Source organism: Bubalus bubalis, chromosome 2 (assembly GCF_019923935.1).
Source record: "Bubalus bubalis isolate 160015118507 breed Murrah chromosome 2, NDDB_SH_1, whole genome shotgun sequence".
NCBI lineage: Eukaryota > Metazoa > Chordata > Mammalia > Artiodactyla > Bovidae > Bubalus > Bubalus bubalis.
Window position 1 is genome coordinate 154,413,621 of NC_059158.1, and position 24,689 is coordinate 154,438,309.

General features: G+C 37.2%; 1 protein-coding gene across 1 annotated transcript in view; it reads left to right on the plus strand.

The window, feature by feature from the left end:
• The window catches only part of SPAG16 (sperm associated antigen 16), a 1,086,909-nt gene that overhangs the window by 809,723 nt on the left and 252,497 nt on the right, over nt 1-24,689 (plus strand). Inside the window, exon 14 of the mRNA XM_045162106.1 lies at nt 1,257-1,383. Coding sequence (XP_045018041.1) covers nt 1,257-1,383 — 127 coding nt within the window. The remainder of the gene's footprint in view (nt 1-1,256; nt 1,384-24,689) is intronic.

A 24,689-nucleotide genomic window follows, 5' to 3' on the forward strand; every position in this document is an offset into this window, starting at 1 on the left:
AGGCACATTTTATGATTTTCTTTGTGTCATAAAATCTAGAGAAGAAAAGGTCATGAAGTCTATAACCTGACTTTGAGAAGAAGTTTCTCCAAATTAAATTCTGATTAAAATTTATTCTGTACTCAAAGTTGAAAAAAAATTTCATTCTGTGACTTGTAAAAGGTGTTTGAAAGCCCTTATATCTGGAAAGAGTTCTTTATAATTTTTAACATTTAATATTCCATGTAATCCTGATAACTATTCTTTTCTAAAAATTAAATTCATTGATTCTTCACAGTTCTTACATGTTTACATATTTGAAAACATTCCAAGTTCCTTGTGTTCTTTTTAAGTCACAAAAAGGATTAAGTATTCCATTTATTAGATTGAGGGTAAAAGATTGTTATACCGCATTGTGAGTGATAACAGTTACAGAATTTTAAAACTAATTGCATTTGCTACATTGCTGGAATGTTTAGGGAACATTTGACTTGGATTCTAATACAGTATGCACATTTTTTACAGAAAGGGTAGAAATCAAGGAGTAAATGAGGAATAAGTATGTGAGCTAGTTCAAAATAATGAGAGAAATTATATATTGATCAAGTTATTTGACATTTTAGAATATCTAGAAAGAAAATAATGAAGGAATGATTTTTGACTAGGCATTAAAAAATTATTTCTAATAATTTTGTCTAACAGACCACAATAGGCACAGCTTCCTTGCCATCAATTTTACATGGTTCCAGTGATCTACCCACTATGATAAAAATTATTCTTTCCTGTCCAGTTGTTTTCCTACCTCTGTTTTTATTTTTATTCTGAGATATAAATTGTCAGTACTAACTAGTTACAAGCATGTGAAGGGAGTGTGCATTTAGTGCAATTTTTTTACATGTATAGGTAGCTTTTATATGTAAATCACATGTCATACATGAGATATGTGTATATATAGACAAACTGCATGCACGTGCATGTGTGTAGTTCTGTTTTATTACATCTTCTAATATAATTAAAATCATCAAAATGATTTCCTGAGAATCATCTTCCAAAATGTGATATAGGATTTTACATATATAGATTTTCACTTTATAATGCTTTTATGTTGAAGACAAAGGTATAATGAATACTTTTTAGTTTAGAGGAATGTAGTCTTGTGGATTTAATAAAATGGTAATAGAAAATCTTTTCTTTTGGTCTGAGTTTTTATATATATTTTGAGAGAAGTATCATGTGTGTGTGTATATATATAAAACTTCTTTTTCAATACTTTAAAGGGTCACATGATAGCATCCTGTGATGCCTGTGGAGTTACAAAGCTGTGGGATTTTCGGAAGCTCCTACCCATGGTGTCCATTGATGTAGGTCCAAGCCCGGGCAATGAGGTGACCTTTGATTCATCAGGTAGGATCTTTTTTGTTTAACATTTTGACCAAGTTGACAACTTTAATATTTGTCCTGAAAGTATTTTCTATTGCCATTTTAATTTTTTGCATTTCCTTCTATGTAAATTTCTGTCCTTAATATTATACTAAAATATATTACACTGTTATAATCATCATATTATATATCATATCACATATATATAATGAAAGCATTGCATTTATTACATGCATGAAAAAAAGGATAATAGAGAAGGTAAGTGTGTGCTCATTTAAATCACTCAAGTTCCTAGTAGCATCATGCAAAATTTGGAGTCTGCATGCCTTGGAATCACCATCCAACGCAAGAAAATCAAGTTTTTTGAAGGCAAATGGCTAAAAGTAGGGAAGAACAAACCTTTGACAAGAGTAAAATTATTTTAGTCTATAATAAATGCGTAATATCTCATAGTCTCTAGATTTTACAATTAAATTTAAATATGTATTCATTTTGCTGCAATTATGTCCAAAAATAATTGTTTTAACTGGTAATAATTATAGTATATTATCGTGTTTAGCGTTTTTCTGCAATAAGATGAATGTTATCAATAAGAAAATATTTTATCCTTGCTGATGATCAATAGTGTAGCAACTGATATTAACAGTCACACAATGATTCCACTTGTACATTTAAAATGTTAAAATTACAATTACAACTCTATCTTTAATAATATCCTATGCTAAATAATGTATATCTGTTATTGATTGATATAGCTTACCTTTGCTATTATAATACATGTTATAAACTTTTTTAAGTTTTGAGATGTTAAAACTTTTGTTATTTATTGGCAGTCACTCAAAGTGGTAGAGATAGTGATTTTAGATGAAGAAATAGAGATTGAATATATATAATGGAAATAATATTCTATTTAAATATAGTCCAGAAAGTATGAATATACTCAGCAGTTCTAGAGCCATAAGATAATTGTGTGTTCCATGGAACTGGTTTCATGATATTGCCATCACATATCTGAAATTCAGAATTCAGTAAGTTTGTCTTCTTAACAAATCTTAAGTTGTGTTCCCATTGCAGACTGGTATATGAGCCACACTAATAACAATGACTTCCTTAAAAATATTTTAGTAATGTTCTTGACATTAAGACTTTTATGCTTTGCTAGAATTGAAACAGAAAACACTGTACAGGATAAAATATCCTAACTATGAGAATTTAATTTTTTAATGTGAAGGCTCATTAGTATTATAATAATTTATACTTTACAATATATAGAATATACATTGACATCATAAATCTAAAGGAGTTTCAACTTGTTTTTTATAAACATTTTCAAATCAATAAATCTCCTTTATTATCTTGAAATAGCATCCAAGTATTCAGGTCCTTGAGTTTTGAATTCTGAAATTTCAAAGCTTTTGTCTGTACTTTCTAATAATAGAAAAACAGATGTTTTGGAAAGCTGTACAACTAACACTAGATATATATTTTACTGTCATAATATTAAATATGTTTTCACTGCCTTTTACTGTCCTTATCATCCATCCTCAAATTTCTTTTCCGTATATTGTCAGGCAAACCTTATTTTAAATAAATGTCAGTTCTATCTTACTGTCATGCAAGTCTTGAAGCCCCTGGTACAACAAATCTATTTTTTCTCTTCATTACTGCTATATATTCGATAGTACACTAATATTAAGAAAACTGTCAAAATCAAGGATGGAACAATGAGAAACATAAAGAGTGTAAACCAGGGACCCTATTAATGAAAACACTTCATCAGTTTGAAGAAATATAATTTCAACTTGACCTTTCCATTCCTTTGACCATTTCTTCAAGGAACATGATATAATTAATTTTAATTCTAGTGTTTGAGAAATTAATGTCTTTTTCTCATTGAATAATGAGAAATGTGTGCTTTGGTGGAGAAGAAGTCTTAAGTCACTCATCATTTTAAAAGTATGAAATACATTAAGAGTTGAAGGAATTTGGGAAGAGCAAAGACAAGGTCTAATGAGGATCTGAACAGAGAGATGAAAATCACAAAGTTAAATACCAGAAATTATGTTCATTTCAAGAGAGTAAAGAAAAGTGAAGTCAAGAGCAAAACAAAATTGAAATAAGGACAGGAACATGTAGATCTCTTCTCATCTGCATTTATTCAGGAAAAGATCATTTTAAAAGTATAAAAAGATGTCATGAGGATATTTGGACTATGAAAATAATATCAAATATAACATAATAAGCTCAGAATACACATTCATTTGACATACTTTATTTATTCCCAGTGGGAAGCCAATGCAAGCTTACCTCCTTGGACCTGAGGAAAGGTCATTGATAATACACATGCAGTATCATCATAATATCATATAACATATGTGGAAGTACTGATAGTATTCTGTTTGAGAAATTTAATATAAGGAATGTGCAAGTAGTTTTCAGATATCCTAAATAATAAACACAGAAACAAAAATTTTCTCCTCATATTTCATGTCTCTAAATCAGTTTAATTGAAGGGCATCTTGAAATTTTGAGGTGTGCTGCTTAAACAGAGCTGTCTCTATACACAATGGCTTGTCTTTATAAATAAGGGATTTCTTCACTGCAAATCCAACACAGGATACACAGGATATTTGAGTAGAGATCATTAAAGACTGAAACTGTGGTTCATAACATTTGATTTCAAATATTTATTAAAATGTATTCATTAATTATTTATCTCATAACTATTTTTATTTTATTTTATAATTTTATTTTAAATTTATAAGAGTAAATTACATACTAATGAAATAGTACTTATTCTGTTTTAAAATTGGTATTTCTCATGATGTATCAGGGACTTCCTCCCTTGGAGAAGGAAATGGCAATCCACATCAATATTCTTACCTGGAAAAACCCATGATCAGAGGAGCCCAGTAGGCTACAGTACATGGGGTTCAAAGAGTCGGACACAACTTAGAAACTAAACAACAAAATACGGTGTATCAATTTTTGAAATGTTATATTTGATAAAAATATTTCAAACCAATGGTGTGGAAAAAGAACGTACACTAAGATTTAGACCCTTAGCTCTTCCTCACCTTTTAGATTTTAAGCAAGTTATTTGATCTTCCTGAATTAAGCTTTTCATGTAAATAATAGAAGAGATAATTGTCTTACTATATTCTAATTTGTTTCATGGGTTAATTGCATTCTATAATGAGGAAATCCCAATATAGTCTTGTTTTCCTCTAATATTAAAAAAAATTTAAATGATTAACTAGCAAGTAAAACTATATTTAACATTATATATGCATATATAATTAAAATCAAAAGACTTAGAGAAGTGTGAATCATCATCTAGGGCTTAGCTTTACTGTTGCTGTAAGAAATCAGCTTCTTACACATTTAAAAGAGGAGTTGCATGTGGCATAGTATTATTTGCATAATGTTTTATTTGAAAATGCACTGCTTACAACAAATACAGATTACCTATGTTTATAGATATATACCGGAGAAGGCAATGGCAACCCACTCCAGTACTCTTGCCTGGAAAATCCCAAGGACAGAGAAGCCTGGTAGGCTGCAGTCCATGGGGTCACGAAGAATCGGACATGACTGAGAGACTTCACTTTCACTTTTCACTTTCATGCATTGGAGAAGGAAATGGCAACCCACTCCAGTGTTCTTGCCTGGAGAATCCCAAGGATGGGGGAGCCTGGTGGGCTGCCGTCTATGGGGTAGCACAGAGTCAGACACGACTGAAACAACTTAGTAGCAGCAGCAGCAGCATAGATATATACATGTATCAGTATATATTTATCATTCATGTATTTGTAAAAGGATAAGTGTTCTTTCTCATTAAACAGAGAACCTCCTGGTAGTACAGTGCTACACATACAAATATTCATTATCTAAATATCTCGCACTTGGCATACGCAAATGCCATATGTTTTACCATTCAAAAATTTATTACTATTTCAGAAAAATGTTAAATGGAATTTTATAGTGAAAATAACCAAAATGAACTGTGAGAATTTATACATACACTTTCCCACAGCTCTCATTTCATCATGTTTATGTAGTTTAGAACTATTTTTCACTCCTTTGTAAAAAGTAATTCCAATACATTTGCAAAGAAGTCACATCCTTAAAAAATGCAGAAGCTGAAGCTTGAGCCAGATGGGAACTTTCCAACAGAAAGCTTATCAGTCTTAGACCATTAAAATGGGCAAGGTTTCCCACCATTTGGAGATAATCCTAGATATTTCCCACAAGCAGAATGACAATAGAGATACTAAACTATAAGAAAAAATAATGACCCCATTATAAAATATGACAAGTATCAGGCCCTTCTAAAATTGTTCAAAAAATAATAAGATAATCTTCATTTTTGGTTTATTAGTTTCTGTTAGTGAAGGCTTCAGTTCCCTGTTCTGTTTTATATTTAAAAGATGCGCTTCCTTGGTGGCTCAGTGGTAATCTGTGTGCAATGCCGGAGACATAGGTTCAATCCCTGGGTCAGGAAGATCCCCTGGTGGAGGAAATGGCAACACACTCCAGTACTCTTGCCTGGAGAATCCCGTGGACAGAGAAGCCTGACAGGTTACAGTCCATAGTGTCACAGAGAGTCAGACACAACTACAGCAATTTAGCAGCAGGAGCAGCATATTTAAAAGACAGGTTGTGGTCAATCCCTTCTGTTGGAAGCAGTGTAGTATAATGGAGCATCTGGAAGTTAGTATAACTCAGAATTTAGAAGCCCTGGTTTTGAATTCTGTCTCTACTACTAACTAGCTGAATGATCTTGGTGAAATTTCTGAACATTTCTGAGTCTTAATTTCCTTGTCTGTGGAATGTTAAAAACCTATCACAACTTCCACTTCTAGCCAAACAGGGACCAGGTTTACCCTCCTACCTAAAATGAAGGAAAAAACAGACAAAATTTATGCAACAATGGTTTTCAGAAATTGAATATTGGGCAGTGGAAGACAGTACTGAGAGGTGGGTAAATAAGATGAGCTCTATGGCTGCACAGAATACTGTCTGGAGGAAATCTCTAGATTGCATCTCAGAAATGAACAAAAACCTTGAGGAAGCTCAGCAAACTCCCAGAGTTAGGGAGATAGAATGGGCAGTCCAGTGAGGCCAAGGCAGAGGACAAGACAGGACAGGACAAGAGACAGGACAGGAGACAGCAACACAAAGAGGGAGCTCTAGAGATTTGCAAAAGATCCCTTCCAGTCTTTAGCTGAGTATGGATCAGTACATGACAGCCTAAAGGCTTAGAAAAATCTGTCTGAAGAGTTAACAAGAAAAATCCCTGAGGATCACAATAGCCTAGGAATAGTTTGTGCTCCCATCAACCAGGATGGTAAAACTGCAATTTTGCAATTGCAACTATCCTTTTGCAATTCAAAAGGATAGTACATAGAACAGGGCTTGGCAAAGTACTGCCTACAGTCCAGCTTGACCTGTATTTATCTGTAATTTTAATGGTATACAACCATACCCATTAATTTATGTATTATCTAAGGCTACTTTTATACTACAACAGCAGAGTTGAATATTCGCAGTGGAAACTATATGGCTTGTGAAGGCTCAGATATTTATTGTCTGGCTCTTTGCAGAAAACTTGACGCAGGGAGAGGGCTCAGAATGTTATTACCTCAATAGTGAGGCAACATCAGTCCACACTTCTGGGTCTAGTCCCTTTACCAATGGAACCATCTGAGTCAGCTCTCATAAAAATCTTGTTTATTCTTTACCACAACTTAATGAGGTTGTTACTACTGAAATCATTCACCTCAGATTGGGACTTCAATCCATGTGCTCGGGCTTGAACTCAGCCCAAACCCATGGTTTTCCAGCTGAGATCCCACACATAGTTTCAGGACCTAATGAAGCTCAGATTCTTGATTTCTTGTTGCAGAAAGATTCAGTGAAAGACAAAGTGATAGGAAAGAAATGGATTTGTAACCTGGAAGAGTTGCTTTTAAATTTACACTGTATCTGCTTCTGTGACTTTAACCCTTTTTTTTTTTTTTTTTTTTTTACTATAAACGTACATAATGGCCTGCCTCAAGGAGATAACCAGACCCATCCACCTGTGAATGCCTGTGATTCTTTGTGTAGCAAATGGCATAGCACCAAGCACATTTCATGACCAAAAATTCACATTTGGGGAGTCTGGGATCACAGATAGATGTGACATCTTTGTTTGTTGATATGACAGGAGATATTGCATTTCACACCGCCCATGTAATGACTGTAAGGAAGACATAAAATTAACACATCCCACTACCTGAGGCTTGTCATTTTAGGAGATTTGCAAGAATTAAATGGTCTGTTTACTTTGTATCCCACCCATCTCTGATCCAGAAAAGAATCTGACATCCAGGCCCCAGCAAGATGGTTATTTTGAGGGTCAGGCCTGCCATCTTCTCTGTCAGCAGGCTCACAAATAAAGTCTGTTCCTAATCCAAGTACCTCGTCTCAGATTCATTGACTTCTCTTGCAGCAAGCAGAGCAAGCTTTGACTAGGTTGCGTTGTTCAGTCTGTCAGTGATGTCCAATTCTGTGCGACCCCATGGACTGCAGCACACCAGGCATCCCTGTCCATCACTAACTCCTCGAGTTTGCTTAAACTCATGTCTATTGAGTCAATGATGCCATCCAGTCATCTCATCCTCTGTAACCTCCTCTTCCTCCTGTCTTCAATCTTTCCCAGCATGAGAGTCTTTCCCAATGAATTGTCTCTTTGCATCAGGTGGCCCAAGTATTGGAGCTTCAGCATCAGTCTTTCCAATGAATATTCAGGATTGAATTCCTTTAAGAGTCTTTTCCAACAGTTCAAAAGCATCAGTTCTTTGCTGCTTAGCCTTCTTTATGGTCCAACTCTCACATCTATACATGATGACAGGAATAACCATAGCTTTGACTATGTCGAACTTTGTTGGCAAAATGATGTCTCTGCTTTTAAATATGCTGTCTAGGTTTATCATAATTTTTCTTCCTAGGAGCAAGTATCTTTTAATTTCATGGCTGCAGTCACTATCTGCAGTGATTTTGGAGCCCTCCAAAAAATAGTCTGTCACTGTTTCCATTGTTTTCCCATCTATTTGCCATGAAGTGATGGGACCAGATACCATTATCTTAGTTTCTTGAATGCTGAGTTTTAAACAAGCTTTTTGACTCTCCTCTTTCACCTTCATCAAGAGGCTCTTTAGTTCCTTTTCGCTCTATACCATTAGGGTGTGTCATCTGCATATCTGAGGTTGTTGTTATTTCTCCCAGCAACTTGATTCCAGCTTGTGAATCATCCAACCTGGCATTTCACAGGATGTTGGCACCCCACTCCAGTACTCTTGCCTGGAGAATCCCATGGTGGGAGGAACCTGGTAGGCTACAGTCCATGGGGTCGCAAAGAGTCGGACATGACTGAGTGACTTCACTTTCACTCTACATATAAGTGAAATAAGCATGGTGACAATATACAGCTGTGGTGTCCTCCTTTCCCAATTTTAAACTAGTCTTTTGTTCCATGTCCGGCTCTAACTGTTGCTTCTTGACCTGCATACAGGTTTCTCAGGAGGCAGGTAAGGTGGTTTGGTATTTCCATCTCTTTTAGAATTTTAAGAACACAGTTTTTTGTGTTCACACAGATGCTTTATTGTAGTCAATGAAGCAGAAGTAGATGTTTTTCTGGACTTGCGTTGCTTTTTCTATGATTCAATGGTGTTGACAATTTGATCTCTGGTTCCCCTACGTTTTCTAAATCCAGCTGGTGCAGCTGGAAGTTCTCGGTTCATGTACTGTTAAAGCCTTGCTTGAAGAATTTTGAGCATTACCTTGCTATCATGTGAAATGAGTGCGGTTGTGTGGTAGTTTGAACGGTCTTTGGCACTGACCTTCTTCGGGATGAAAACTGACCTTTTCATGTCCTGTGGCCACTGCTCCATTTTCCAAATTTGCTGGCGTACTGAGTGCAGCACTTTAACAGTATCATCTTTTAGGATTTGAAATAGCTAGATTCCATCACCTCAACTAGCTTTGTTCATAGTGATGCTTCTTAAAACCCACTTGACTACACACTCCAAGATGTCTGGCTCTACATGAGTGAACCATGCCATTGTCCTTGTCCAGGTCAAAAAGACCTTTATTGGATCGTCTTTCTGTGTATTCTTGCCATCTCTTCTTAATATCTCCTACTTCTATTAGGTCCATATCATTTCTGTACCCACCTTTGCATGAAATGTTCCCTTGTTATCTCTTAATTTTCATGAAGAGATCTCTAATCTTTCCTGTTTTATTGTTTTCCTCTATTTCTTTGCACTGACCACTTAGGAAGACTTTCTTATCTCTCCTTGCTATTCTTTGGTACCCAATTTAGATGGGTATATCTTTCTTTTACTCCTTTGCCTTTCACTTCTCTTCTTTTCTCAGCTCTTTGTAAGGCCTGGATATTGAAATAATCTAAGTAATGACCACTTGACAGTGTTTGACTCAAAACTGATTAAGACAACATCCTGTCACTATTTGTCAACTAGTTGTGTCTGAAAAGGAAGACAAGATAAAGGGGGGAAAAAAAGAGAAGATGATTTCCCTAGTGTTATCTGCCAAGTTTTTGATGTCTTATAACAAGAGAAAAAGAAAAGTGAAAGAGTTAGTCACTCAGTCATTGACCTGATAGACTTTGCGACCTGATGGACAATAGTCCTCCAGGCTCTTCTGTCCATGGAATTCTCCAAGCAAAGATCGTGGAATGGGTGGCCATTGCCTTCTCCAGGGGATCTTCCTGACCCAGGGATCAAATCCATCTCTCCTACATTACAGGTGGATTATAACAATGGGGAACCTTAAATATGTTCCTAATGGGAGCTGAAACTCCAGCTCCACACCTCATGGTAAATTCTTATCAGACTAATCTGGGTGGAATAGGTGAATGCTTACAGGCACTTTTTGTTATTTACTTAAGTCCTGGTCTGATTAGAAACTGAAATAGGAAAGGAGTAAAGCAAGCTAACTTCTGTTATCTCTAAGGCATAAGGCAGAGACAAGCTAAATAGCTCCTCCTAAGAGCAAGATCATTCTACTTCAATTTCCTGGGAAAGAGTAACAGGAAGAGTGGATAAAACACAAGAGAGAAAAGGAGACTAGAAGACTCTGCTCAGTTATTTATAACCCAGCTATTTTGTCCCCTGTTTATATGCAAACCCATTTTGTTTTTGAGTAAAATATGGGCTTCTCTGCTACTGGATAAAGGAATTGGAGGAACTGAAAGAAATAAGATTATGTATCTCCCTTGCAGAGTCAAATGTGTGAATAATACCTGCAATGAAGTATACTATGCTCTAGGAACTGGACAAGGTGTTTTTTTGTTTGTTTTTTCCTTAGCACAGAACTAGGGGTTTGGTTCCATTTCTCCCATTTTAAGAAGGTTTGAGAGCTTTAATTATGTATGTATATTAACAAATATTAGGGGTTTGGTTCCATTTCTCCCATTTTAAGAAGGTTTGAGAGCTTTAATTATGTATGTATATTAACAAATATATGTATTTGTACATTTCTATGAGACCCTGAATTCCATTTTATTTCATCCTTAGCTCTAGGAAATTGTAAAGAAAAAATTCTGGAGATTCATAGGAACTGGCTTTACACTTTACCTGTAAAATAAAAAAGTGTCCTTTCTCTTTGTTTTTTGTCATGCTATTCTATGTTTTAGAAGCATTTTTATTCACCTGATAGCAAGTATAGAAGATAACATGCTAATAATAATGGGGATGCCATGAAAACTTTAATTAAATGTGTATTGTTTGAAGATATATTAATTCAGAAATAATATTTGCAATTGTAAAAAATGTTATGACCATTGACCGTGAACCTATTCTGTTTGATCTGTTGTCCATTCTGACTGGTTGGTGAAAGTGAAAGTCGCTCAGCCATGCCCAACTCTTTGCAACCCCATGGACTATAGAGTCCATGGAATTCTCCAAGCCAGTGGGTAGCCTTTCCCTTCTCCAGGGGATCTTCCTAACCCAGGGATTGAACTCAAGTCCCCCACATTGCAAGCGGGTTCTGTACCAGCTGAGCCACAAGGGAAGCCCAATTGGTTGGTGATGACGCCATATTAATTTTTATGTATTTAGACTATCATCCTAATAATGTATCATACATTCTGAAAACTGAAGTGCATTTGAATTACACCAATTGTGAAGGCTTAATATAAATGAAATTACTGACTTTTTCAAAATACAGAATCAATGAACGTAACTCTTGTTCCTTTCCGATACTATGTTTGAAAGGGTGTGTACTTAATCTAATGACAACATCATTGTACAAACTATAAGGCCTCACTTTTGCAACTGTCTTCATAGTTTTAGAAATGATTATTTCATATCTCCAATACTATCTAATGTCTTATCTGAGTCTGGATTGAATTTGTAGAAAGAAACATATAGAAATAATTTACATACCATACATCAGAAGTTAAGCACAAGGCAAGGCTCTAAAGAATATTGTTGTCCATCTGTGGTTGAATATGAAATTGTAATATGAAATTGAGCAGGACACTTAGTCTCTGTTGACTTCAACTTGATCTTAAAAACATGAGATTTGGATTAAGTGACTTCATCAGTTATGTTTCCAACCTAAGTTTTGTACAGCTGAGTAGTGCCTTGTCCACTCTTCATTGGAGCATGGTATTCTGGGATAAAAATAATATTTTAAAATAAAAACTTAATACTCTTTTATACTATTTAACATTTACAAATAAAATACGAAACTGTAAGTAAAACACTCCACTTTTCCTATTTCCAAAATGGAAATACAATTTGATATAAAAATCAAGATTATTTAGAAACTGAGCCTCAAATTGAAAAGACAGCTGTGTTGCTCAGCAATATAAAACTTTTATTCTTACAAACCTAACAACATGTTCATTCTCTATAGGAATGGAATTTTATCAAACAACATGCATAAGTTTCAACATTTTAATAACTCAATAACTCAAACAAATTCTTCTTATAGGGCTTTATGAGATAGTAAAAATCTGACCTATTCTGGTTTAATCAGAGCAGAAAATAACTTATTAATCTTACAAATTAGAGCATTATTCAGATACAGTCAGCTATTATAGCTTTAATTGCCTGGATGATACAAGAAAGTCACACTTATGTTGTTAGGTCCTCAGTTTTATATAGTATTTTCTCCTTGCTTAATTCTCTGTTGTAGTTGAATTGCATAGAAATATTAGGCCTAGATGATCAAGATTCTTGGAAATGTTTTCCTATGTACATAAACTTTCTCCTTGGAAGTTCATTACAGAGCTTATGTGCCTAATTATATACAAACATTTTAAATACAGCTCATATCCAAAAAATGACAAATTCTAAATTACTGTCATCATATTTAATGAGGATTAATTTTGCAGTAGTCATATAAGAAATAGTTTTCAAATACATTTATAGCAGTTATTTTCGTGTAACAATTACTGTGCTAATGCCAAGTTATTGCCACCACGTTTAAGAAATTCAGGAGATCAGCCCTGGGATTTCTTTGGAGGGAATGATGCTGAAACTCCAGTACTTTGGCCACCTCATGCGAAGAGTTGACTCATTGGAAAAGACTCTGATGCTGGGAGGGATTGGGGTCAGGAGGAGAAGGGGACGACAGAGGATGAGATGGCTGGATGGCATCACTGACTCGATGGACATGAGTCTGAGTGAATTCCGGGAGTTGCTGATGGACAGGGAGGCCTGGCGTGCTGCAGTTCATGGGGTCGCAAAGAGTCAGACACGACTGAACAACTGAACTGAACTGAAATGAACAAGTATGAGGAATTAATTTCATGATTGGCTATATCTTAACATCACCCAGGCAATAAAATATTCCATATAATTAACTATGACCGTGTGATTACAAATACTATAAAAAGAACAAATGCATGTTTGCATAGGTTATTATGAAATATTACTATTTTTACACATATATTAATCAAGAAAAATGCATTTATATAAAGAATTAAAGTACAGTTTTACCTTTGAATTTTTCCTAGGGGTACACAGTTATGTAATTAAGAGGAATGTACTATTTTAATGTAGTAGCATATGATGGTGTACTAAATTTAAAAATAATAACAGTTGAAATCTGTAGTCTACACATACTTCATAGCCCAAAGTCAAGTAGCACAAGAATCTGTCTTCTTTTTAGTAGATTATGTATACAGAACTGAATAGATAATTATCTTTAATCAGCCAAGCTGATACTTCTTAATAGGATAATCCTTTAAGAGAAGTTGCAGTTCAACAGAAGTGCAAATCAATCCAGAGCAAATTGCATGCTCTCCTAGAGAGGGAGCTGGCCCCGATGGCACATATGATAACACTAAGTTATATTTATCTAAAATTGAATTTCAAACAATATTCACATATGATTTTCTCAAATCTGGTTGATCTCAGAATATCTTACTTATACTATAACTGGAGTGAATATCAAAAATTATTTAAAATCATATTCATGCAGCATCCCCTACTATGCAGTCTACAACAAAAAGAAAGAAAAATTGAAAAAGGAATATAACAGTATATTATTGATATTATGAAAATCAGTACTTTGTAAATGTTTTGAAATAGTGAGTTTGATAAGTGGAATAATGAATATGCATTTGGCATAATATATATGTGCATTTCAGTCATGCCTTCTAGCCAAGAATTTTATTATTTTCTCTCCTGTATTTTTGTTTGTCTAAAAGTAGAAATTATATTCATTCAGTTGACAAATAGCGTAAGCCTGTTATCTGCCAGGTACTATTCTAAATTCTAGGATTTAACTATGAATAGACAGGTAAGATTCTATTTACAAAGTAAATTGAAACAATAGTCATGAATGTGCAAATCATAAACTGGGAGTGTTGAAACCTCTAAGTTAAACTGCCCCACATATAATATGCTGTAGGTGCCATCAGAGTGTGTTTTGTAAAGGGTACTGTAGCTGTTTATGGAGCTGGAGAAAAAAGACGGGCACTTCTGTAATGTAAATGACATTACCATTTCTCTTCTCATGAACTCAGTTTACTTTGAAGTTTTGCTCTTCTGTTATCCTTTCACTATGTCTTTCATAATGTTTGATATCTTCCTTTTTCTATGCAGCACTAGGAACCATTTATCCTTATAAAAATTTAGTCGTAACAATAAATGTTATCTGTTGCTTCTGCTTTAGCTTCTCTTTCTCCTTCTTCTACTTCTTTCCTCCTCCCCTTTCCTCCTTATGTCCCTTCTGTTCATCCAGCTTCTTTCTCCCTTCTTTCTCTTATTCTTCCTCAAATACAAAGAGCTGAGTTAACCATAATTCTCAATATGTAACAGACAATTATTTGTAGATTTTATTACTTTTCTATTTGTATGTTCCATCCCTACTCTCATTCCCTTCCACCCTGTATGGAAGTCTTTAAATATCCTTGATATATTTCCTTAGATTTGCAAGTATCTTTGAAGAATATAGTTATTTTATACATGAATGCATCTAATTTTCTTTAAAAACTATATTTTGTCACAAATTTCATTCAATTTCTTGCCTTTTAATTCTATCCTGTTTATCCATATTAATGTATGTCTATCAGGTTTATCAGTTCATCTACTGGATAGTATTCCAATTTTATTCATTATATCATTTTATTTCTTTATTGTACTAGTGTAAGGCACCATAGAACCTAATCCCCCTGTAAGTCCCTGCTACTTCAGTAACCTCAGATATGAAGATGATAACACCCTTATGGCAGAAAGTGAAGAAGAACTAAAGAGCCTCTTGATGAAAGTGAAAGAGGAGAGTGAAAATGCTGGCTTAAAACTCAACATTCAGAAAACTAAGATCATGGCATCTGGTCCCATCACTTCATGGCAAATACATGGGGAAACAGTGGAAACAGTGGCAGACTTTATTTTTGGGGGCTCCAAAATCACTGCATATGGTGATTGCAGCCATGAAATTGAAAGATGCTTGCTCCTTAGAAGAAAAGTTATGACCAACCTAGATAACATACTCGGAGAAGGCAATGGCACCCCACTCCAGCACTCTTGCCTGGAAAATTCCATGGACGGAGGAGCCTGGTAGGCTGCAGTCCATGAGGTCGCGAAGAGTCAGACACGACTGAGCGACTTCACTTTCACTTTTTACTTTCATGCATTGGAGAAGGAAATGGCAACCCACTCCAGCGTTCTTGCCTGGAGAATCCCAGGGATGGGGGAGCCTGGTGGGCTGCCATCTATGGGGTCGCACAGAGCCGGACACGACTGAAGCAACTTAGCAGCAGCAGCAGGGAGGGCTGGCATCTGCAGTCCATAGGGTCGCAAAGAGTCAGACACAACGGAGCGACTGAACTGAACTGAAGTGTGTGTGCTTGTCATGTCTGACTCTTTGTGACCCCATGGACCATGGCCTGCTAGGCTCCTCTGTCCTTGGGATTTTCCTGGCAAGGATACTGGAGGGGGTTGCCATGCCCTCCTCCAGGGGAATCTTCCCAACCCAGGGATTGAAACCTGTGTGTCCTGCATTACAGGTAGATTCTTTACCCCTGAGCCACTGGGGAAGCCCCGAACATCCTCATATATATCTCCATTATGAGTGACTGTGAGAGTTTCTCTGTGGTATATACCACCTCGTCCTGGAAAGGAGAGGACTTGCCATGCCACAGAATGTATATTATTTAATTCAATTAAGCATTGTCACATGGTTCTTAACAATCACTGTTCTGATTACAACCCTTCAGGAATCTCGTTTTCAGCATCTGGTAGAGCTGTGGACTAAATTGTATTCCCCTTAAGATCCATGTGTTGAAACCTTAGCTCCCTGTGTGACTGTATTTGGAGAAAGGCCTTTTAGGAAGTAGTGAAATTTAAATGAGATCCTAAGGGTGATGTCCTAATCCAATTGGATTAGGGGTTATTTAAGAACAGTCACCTGTAAGCACGAGATTATGAGGGCTCACAGCTGGAAAGCCGTAGTCTGCAAGCCAGGAAGAGAGCCTTCACAGAACCTTACCATGCCAGCATCCTGATCTGGGACTTCAAGCCTCCAGAACTGTGAGAAAATAAATTTCTGCTTTTAAAGGCATCCAGTGGTTATGGCAGCCCCAGTAGACTAATACAGGTAGTATTTGACTTTATATTTCTGCCAGTATAGCGGGCACTACATACATTGCATTTCCCTAATTACTAGTACTGTTGAGCATCTTTTCACTCATCAGTCTTTCAGGCTTTCTCACCTGTGAATTAATTGCCTTTGCCAATTTTTTTATATTGGGTTTCCTTTGTCTTGGGACTTACAGATTTAATTATCTATATACAGTCAGCCTTGTGGCTTCCCAGGTGTCACAGTGGTAAAGAATTTGCTTTCAGTGCAGGAGATGTGGAAGACAAGGGTTTGATCCCTGGGTTGGGAAGATCCCCTGGAGTAGGAAATGGCAGCCCACTACAATATTCTTGCCTAGAAATTTCTACAGACAGAGGAGCCTGGCAGAGTACAGTCCATAGGGTCACAAAGACTCAGACACAACTGGGTGAGCACACATGTATACAATTACTCTTGAATGTATATTTATTCCAAGGAGAAACATTTATTGATCTTACCTATGCTGTGCTTGCTAAGTCTCTTCAGTCATGTCCAACTATCTGCAACCCTATGAACTGTAGCCCTCCAGGCTCCTCTGTCCATAAAATTCTCCAGGCAATTTCACAGAATAAAAACTATTGTATTTTTATCTTAATATTTGGGGGGGGGCATTGCTTGAGAATAATACCCATATTATTAGATTACAAAATCATTTTTCCAAATCTTCCTTTTTTAGCTTTACGTTGTTACCTTTAACATTTTAGGACTTTTGATTCAAGGTACAAGAGGTTGTTATCAGTCAGTGTTTCCTCCAATAATTAACCCAGAATCTTCCTGACTTATTGGAGAATTTGTTCCTTGTTCTCTTACGAGAAAGCTGCATGTCTCTTCAGGCCTCTTGCACTTTCATAAGCTCCAGCAGAGCTCCATGTGTCTTCTCATTCTGGACCCCAGGGTCTACATGTGGGACATGTTAACCTCCTGCAGTAAGTATAGCTGGAGGGAAAAGAAGCAGTGCAATCACATTCATGTCTTCTTTCCAACGCGACAAGTATTGTCTGCTTGATATCTGTTTGTCCAAAGCATGTTCGTAGCAAGTTATAAGCCAAATCCAAAGCCACTTAAATAGAGGTATATACTGTTATTACAGATTACAAGGACATGTCCTGGATTATGCCTAGGGATTTTTAACCTTGTTATAAGAAAGAAAAACAAAGTTGGGAAAAATAATTCAGTGACTATAGCGGGAGGTCCAATTTTATTTTCCTGCCTATTGAGGCTTTTTTCTTGACAATATCAACTACACAATTAAACCTTACCTTACTGATCTGGATGCCACTTCTATCAACCTCATATAGAGAGATAGAGTCTTTTCTGAATTCATTTTTCTAATCTTTTGGTAACATTTTTTTTTTCTGAGTTGGCATAGTTCTGTTTGTACTACTGGATGTTCTAGTATTACTTCACATAGGAATGTAAAGCCACTCTTTGCTCTTCTTTTCCAAAAGTATCTATTAAGTTTTTTATCTCCTAGAATCTTTACTCTTTTCAAAATTTTAAGTTGTTTTTTATTATGTCAGAGAACATGAACTGCATTAAGCTGGTCTCATGTGACCTCTAATATAGACAGTTTATTCAGTGTTTATTGTATAATCAAAAAGAATGCATATGTGTGCACCCCTTATTAGATCAAGCATTTTTCTAGAATTTACTTTGAGCTTATTTACAAGATATTCACATCATTTATAACGTTTATTTTGACTCCTTGAGCTCTCCATTTCTGACTTGGATATAGTAAAAAATCCTTAACCACAAGTGTTAAGTTATTCTTATAATTTTATCAGTTTTTTGCTGCATATATTTTGAGGCTATGCTTTTAGATAGATATAGTCATAATCATTATATATTCATCAACTTTTCTCCCTTTTATCAACCTGTAACATCACCTTCATGATGATTTTGCCTTAAGTTCTATTTGGTTTTATATTATGAATTGGTACCCTGTTTTCTTTGAAGCCATATTTTCCTGGTAATCTTCCTTTCCCTACTTTTACTTTCACATCTGTTTTGTGGGAATTTTTATTTTTATGTTTTTAATTTTACTTCTTTTTTCTTCAATCGAATATTCATAGCTTTTGAAACATGAATTTCTTCTACATTAATATGCTTGTATAAAAATTGTTTGTACTAGTTAGGATACTCCAGAGAGACAAGACCAATAGTATGTGTTTGTGTGTGAGTGTATGTGTACATAGTTTGAGTCCAAATGCAATATGAAGGCAGAACAGCTTTATTCCCAGAGATTTCAGTCTATAAGTTTTAGGACCTTCATCTGATTGGATGAGGCATGCTCACCATATACAGGGTAATCTGCTTTATTCAAAGTCTTTTGACTTAAAACCTAGTCATACAAAAATACTTTCAGAGCAACATTTATACTGGTGTTTGTTCGAAGCAGGATACCATGGGTACCATGGTTTAGCCCAGTTGACACATAAAATTAACTGCAACAATACCTTTCTGGCTCTTGTCTTTCTTTGATGATTTTAATTCTTTCAGGAGATATTTATTTTTTCCTATTCTAGATGGTAAGGATAGAGCAGTATACACATGGTATATATTTCTATTCTCATGGAACCTACATTTTACTTAGGGGAGAAGGATCAGAGGAAGGTAGGTGATAAATAATTAATGGAATCAATAATAATTGAATATAATAATTCAATAGCATGGTAGGACTTAAGTTACAGTCTCAACTACATGAAATACAGAAATGTAAACACATCAGCCATGAAATTAAAAGACGCTTACTCCTTGGAAAGAAAGTTATGACCAACCTAGACAGCATATTAAAAAGCAGAGACATTACTTTTGTCAACAAAGGTCCGTCTAGTCAAGGCTATGGTTTTTCTAGTAGTCATGTATGGATGTGAGAGTTGGACCATAAAGAAAGCTGAAAGCCAAAGAACTGACGCTTTTGAAATGTGGTGTTGGAGAAGACTCTTGAGAGTCCCTTGGACTACAAGGAGATCCAACCAGTTCATCTTAAAGAAGATCAATCCTGGGTGTTCTTTGGAAGGAATGATGCTAAAGCTGAAACTCCAAAACTTTGGCCACCTGATTGGAAGAGTTGATTCATTTGAAAAGACCCTGATGCTGGGAAAGATTGAAGGCAGGAGGAGAAGGGGACTACAGAGGATGAGATGGTTGGATGACATCATGGACTCAATGGATATGGGTTTGGGTAGACTCTGGGAGTTGGTGATGAACAGGGATGCCTAGCATGCTGTGGTTCATGGGGTTTCAAAGAGTCGGACATGACTCAGCGACTAAACTGAACTGAACTTCACATCAGACACAAATAGACAGCAATTGATACCATAATAATGAGCAATTTCAGGAACTGTAGTTACCTTTGCAGCACTTTCTTCTTTAATAGGCTGACAAGATATTTATGTATATGAATATTGCTGCATGCTCTGTTAAGGAGGAGATAGTTCATGGATTTGCTACTTCCCTTTTTCACATCAAGATAATTTATTGCTCACTACCACTATGGAAACTTATGCAGAGAAAGGTTGATATTGGTAACATTTAGAAGTACCTAAAATTTACTGTAAACCTGACAGCCATGTTTCAAAACCAAATTAGTCTGATTTGTTTTTAAGAATCTTCTTGAAGTGATTTGCCTATGTATAAGTTTACCTGCCTCTTGAGAAACCTGTATGCAGGTCAGGAAGGAACAGTTAGAACTGGACATGGAACAACAGACTGGTTCCAAATAGGAAAAGGAGTATGTCAAGGCTGTATATTGTCACCCTGCTTATTTAACTTCTATGCAGAGTACCTCATGAGAAATGCTGGGCTGGAAGAAGCACAAGCTGGAATCAAGATTGCTGGGAGAAATATCAATAACCTCAGATATGCAGATGACACCACCCTTATGGCAGAAAGTGAAGAGGAACTCAAAAGCCTCTTGATGAAAGTGAAAGAGGAGAGTGAAAAAGTTGGCTTAAAACTCAGCATTCACAAAACTAAGATCATGGCATCTGGTCCCATCGCTTCATGGCAAATAGATGGGGAAACAGTGGAAACACTGTCAGACTTCATTTTTTTTCAGCTCCAGAATCACTGCAGATGGTGACTGCAGCCATGAAATTAAAAGACGCTTACTCCTTAGAAGGAAAGTTATGATCAAAAGCAGATAGCATATTCAAAAGCAGAGACATTACTTTGCCAACAAAGGTCCATCTAGTCAAGGCTATGGTTTTTCCAGTGGTCATGTAAGGATGTGAGAGTTGGACTGTGAAGAAAGCTGAGTGCCAAAGAATTGATGCTTTTGAACTGTGGTGTTGGAGAAGACTCTTGAGAGTCCCTTGGACTGCAAGGAGATCCAACCAGTCCATTCTGAAGGAAATCAGTCCTGGGTGTTCATTGGAAGGACTGATGCTAAAGCTGAAACTCCAATACTTTGGCCACCTGATGCGAAGAGTTGACTCATTGGGAAAGACTCTGATGCTGGGAGGGATTGGGGGAAGGAGGAGAAGGGGATGACAGAGGATGAGATGGCTGGATGGCATCACCGACTAGATGGACATGAGTTTGGGTGAACTCCGGGAGTTGTTGATGGACAGGGAGGCCTGGCATGCTGCAATTCATGGGGTTGCAAAAAGTCAGACACGACTGAGTGACTGAACTGAACTGAAGTTTACATGAGGTAGGTGTTTCCATTTAAAGAAAAAATTATATCAGTGAGAATTTGGGAATATTTTGCTGTACATTCTATAATGGTAAGGCAATAGAAAAAGAGTGCTTAGAGACCTTGTCTCTGCATGGGAGGCCTCTAGTAATAATATTCTGTATCTGTATAAAGCTTTATCAATTTTAATACCATTCATTTCAACAGTGTATTTCTACCACTTAGTCCTGTGAGGTTTTCCTTATCAAAATTGACTTCTCTTTTAACCTGTTTTGTACTTTTTTTTTTAATACTGTTCATGGGGTTCTCAAGGGAAGAACACTGAAGCAGTTTGCCATTCCTTTCTCCAGTGGACCACATTTTGTCAGAACTCTCCACCATGACCTCTCCATCTTGGGTGGCCCTACATGCCATGGCTCATAGTTTCATTGAATTAGACAAGGCTGTGATCCTTGTGACCATTTTGATTAGTTTCCTGTGATTGTGGTTTTCATTCTCTCTGCCCTCTGATTGATAAGGATAAGAGGCTTATGAAAACTTCCTGATGAAAGAGGCTGACTATGGGGGAAACTGGGTCTTTTTCTAATGGGCGGGGCCATGCTTAAGTGAAGCGAAGTCACTCTGTCACATCCGACTCTTTGCGACCCCATAGACTGTAGCCTACCAGGCTCCTCTGTCCATGGGATTTTCCAGGCAATAGTACTGGAGTGGATTGCCATTTAGTAAATCTTTAATCCAGTTTTCTGTTGATGAGTGGGGCTGTGTTCCCTCTGTGTTGTTTGACCTGAGACCTATGGTAGGAATAATGAAGATAATGGTGACCTCTTTCAAAATGACATGTGCATGCACTGTGTTCAGTGCCCCTGACCCTGAAACAGGCCATTGTTGACCCTTGCCTTCAACAGAGATTCCAGGACATTCACAGGCAGGTCTGGCTCAGTCTCTTGCGGGGATGCTGCTTCTTTTTCCTGGCTCCTGGTACACACAAGGTTTTATTTGTGCCCTCCAAGAGTCTGTTTTCCCTGTCCATGGAAGTTCTGTAATCAAATCACACTGGCCTCCAAAGTCAAATTCCCTCGGGCTTCTCAGTCCCTTTGCTGGATCCCATTGGGAAATCTATTCTGGGTCCTAGAACTTTCTTAACAGTGTGAGAATTTCTTTGGTATAATTGTTCTGCAGTTTGTGGGACGTCTGCTCAGTGGCTCTAAGGTGGGGCTAATGGCGACCTCCTCCAAGAGGGCTTATGCCACAGTCTGTGTGACCCAGATCTGCTGCAGTCAGAGCCCCTGTTCCCATGGCAGGGCACTGCTGACTGGGGCCTCCACAGGAGACACTCAAACAACTCAAAGGCAGCTCTGGCCCAGTCTCTGTTGGGTCTCTGGGCCCTCGTGTGTACAAGGTTTTGTTTGAACTTTTTAAGCATCTCTGGCAGGTATGGGGTTTAAATCCAGATGCTATTTCGCCCCCCTACCATCTTGCTGGGGCTTCTCTCCTTTGCCCTTGGACGTGGGGTGTCTTTTTTTGGTGGAATCCAACATTCTCATGTCAATGGTTTTTCAGCAGCAAGTTGCAATTTTGGAGTTCTTATAGGAGAAAATGTGCGCAGGTCCTTCTACTCCCCCATCTCTTCCTCTATTCCAATTCTTTCCCACCTGATGTGAAGAACTGACGTATTGGAAAATACCCTGGTGCTGGGAAAGATTTAAGGCAGAAGGAGAAGGAAACAACAGAGGATGAGATGGTTGGATGGTATCACCGACACAATGGACATGAGTTTGAGCAAGCTCCAGGAGTTGGTGATGGACAGGAAAGCCTGGCATGCTGCAGTCCATGTGGTCACAAAGAGTCTGACAGGACTGAGAGACTGAACTGAACTGTACTGGTTTTTATTGTTTGTGTGTTTGCCATAGTTGACATTCAGTTTGTTTTGAGACAATTGAACTAGGTTATTATTCTGAATTAATTCTTCTGCCTAGATTCGAAATATTCTGTAACTTTTTTTCTGTTTTCTTTTCCTCTTGATGTTGTACTTCCAATTAAACATAGTCGCTAAGAGTCAGACACGACTGAGCGACTTCACTTTCACTTCTCACTTTCATGCATTGGAGAAGGAAATGGCAACCCACTCCAGTGTTCTTGCCTGGAAAATCCCAGGAACGGGGGAGCCTGGTGGGCTACCGTCTATAGGGTCACACAGAGTCAGACATGACTGAAGCGACTTAGCAGCAGCAGCAGCAACTTGTAAGAAAGCCTTGACCCAATTTTGGAGTGTGAAACAGTCAATTGATTATAATCAGTGGTGCATATTGTGTGGACAGTAGTACAGTCAATAAGATTAAAATACTGCCCTCCTGTTTTCAGTAATGAAGGTAAAATTAGTGTTAAAAAAGCTTTATTTGCTATAATTCAAAGTCAATTGGTGTTCTCATGTGATGAAATTATTAGAGATTCTCATTCTAAGTGTTGAATGATTCTAATTATGAATAATCCTCAAAAACAATTCAAAAGGGTATCTGTGAACACCAGTCATGAAGGATAATGTGTGTGTGTGTTCAGTTCAGTTCAGTCCAGCCGATCAGTCGTGTCCGACTCTTTGCAACCCCATGAATTGAAACACGCCAGGCCTCCCTGTCCATCACCAACTCCCGGAGTTCACTCAAACTCACGTCCATCAAGTCAGGGATGCCATCTAGCTATCTCATCCTCTGTTGTCCCCTTCTCCTCTTGCCCCCAATTTCTCCCAGCATCAGAGTCTTTTCCAATGAGTCAACTCTTCGCATCAGGTGGCCAAAGTACTGGACTTTCAGCTTTAGCATCATTCCGTCCAATGAAACCCAGGGCTGATCTCCTTTAGAATGGCCTGGTTGGGTCTCTTTGCAGTTCAAGGGACTCTCAAGAGTCTTCTCCAGCACCACAGTTCAAAATCATCAATTCTTTGGCGCTCAACTTTCTTCACAGTCCAACTCTCACATCCATACATGACCACTGGAAAAACCATAGACTTGACTAGATGTACCTTTGTTGGCAAAGTAATGTCTCTGCTTTTCAATATGCTATCTAGGTTGGTCATAAATTTCCTTCTAAGGAGTAAGCGTCTTTTAATTTCATGGCTGCAATCACCACCAGCAGTGATTTTGGAGCCTAGAAATATAAAGTCTGATGCTGTTTCCACTGTTTCCCCATCTATTTGCCATGAAGTGATGGGAACAGATGCCATGATCTTAGTTTTCTGAATGTTGAGCTTTAAGCCAACTTTTTCACTCTCCTCTTTCACTTTCGTCAAGAGGCTTTTGAGTTCCTCTTCACTTTCTGCCATAAGGGTAGTGTCATCTGAATATCTGAGGTTATTGATATTTCTCCCAGCATTCTTGATTCCAGCCTGTGCTTCTTCTCAGCCCAGCATTTCTCATGATGTACACTGCATATAAGTTAAATAAGCAGGGTGACAATATACAGCCTTGACATACTCCTTTTCCTATTTGGAACCAGTCTGTTGTTCCATTTCCAGTTCCAAATGTTGCTTCCTGACCTGCATACAGGTTTCTCAAGA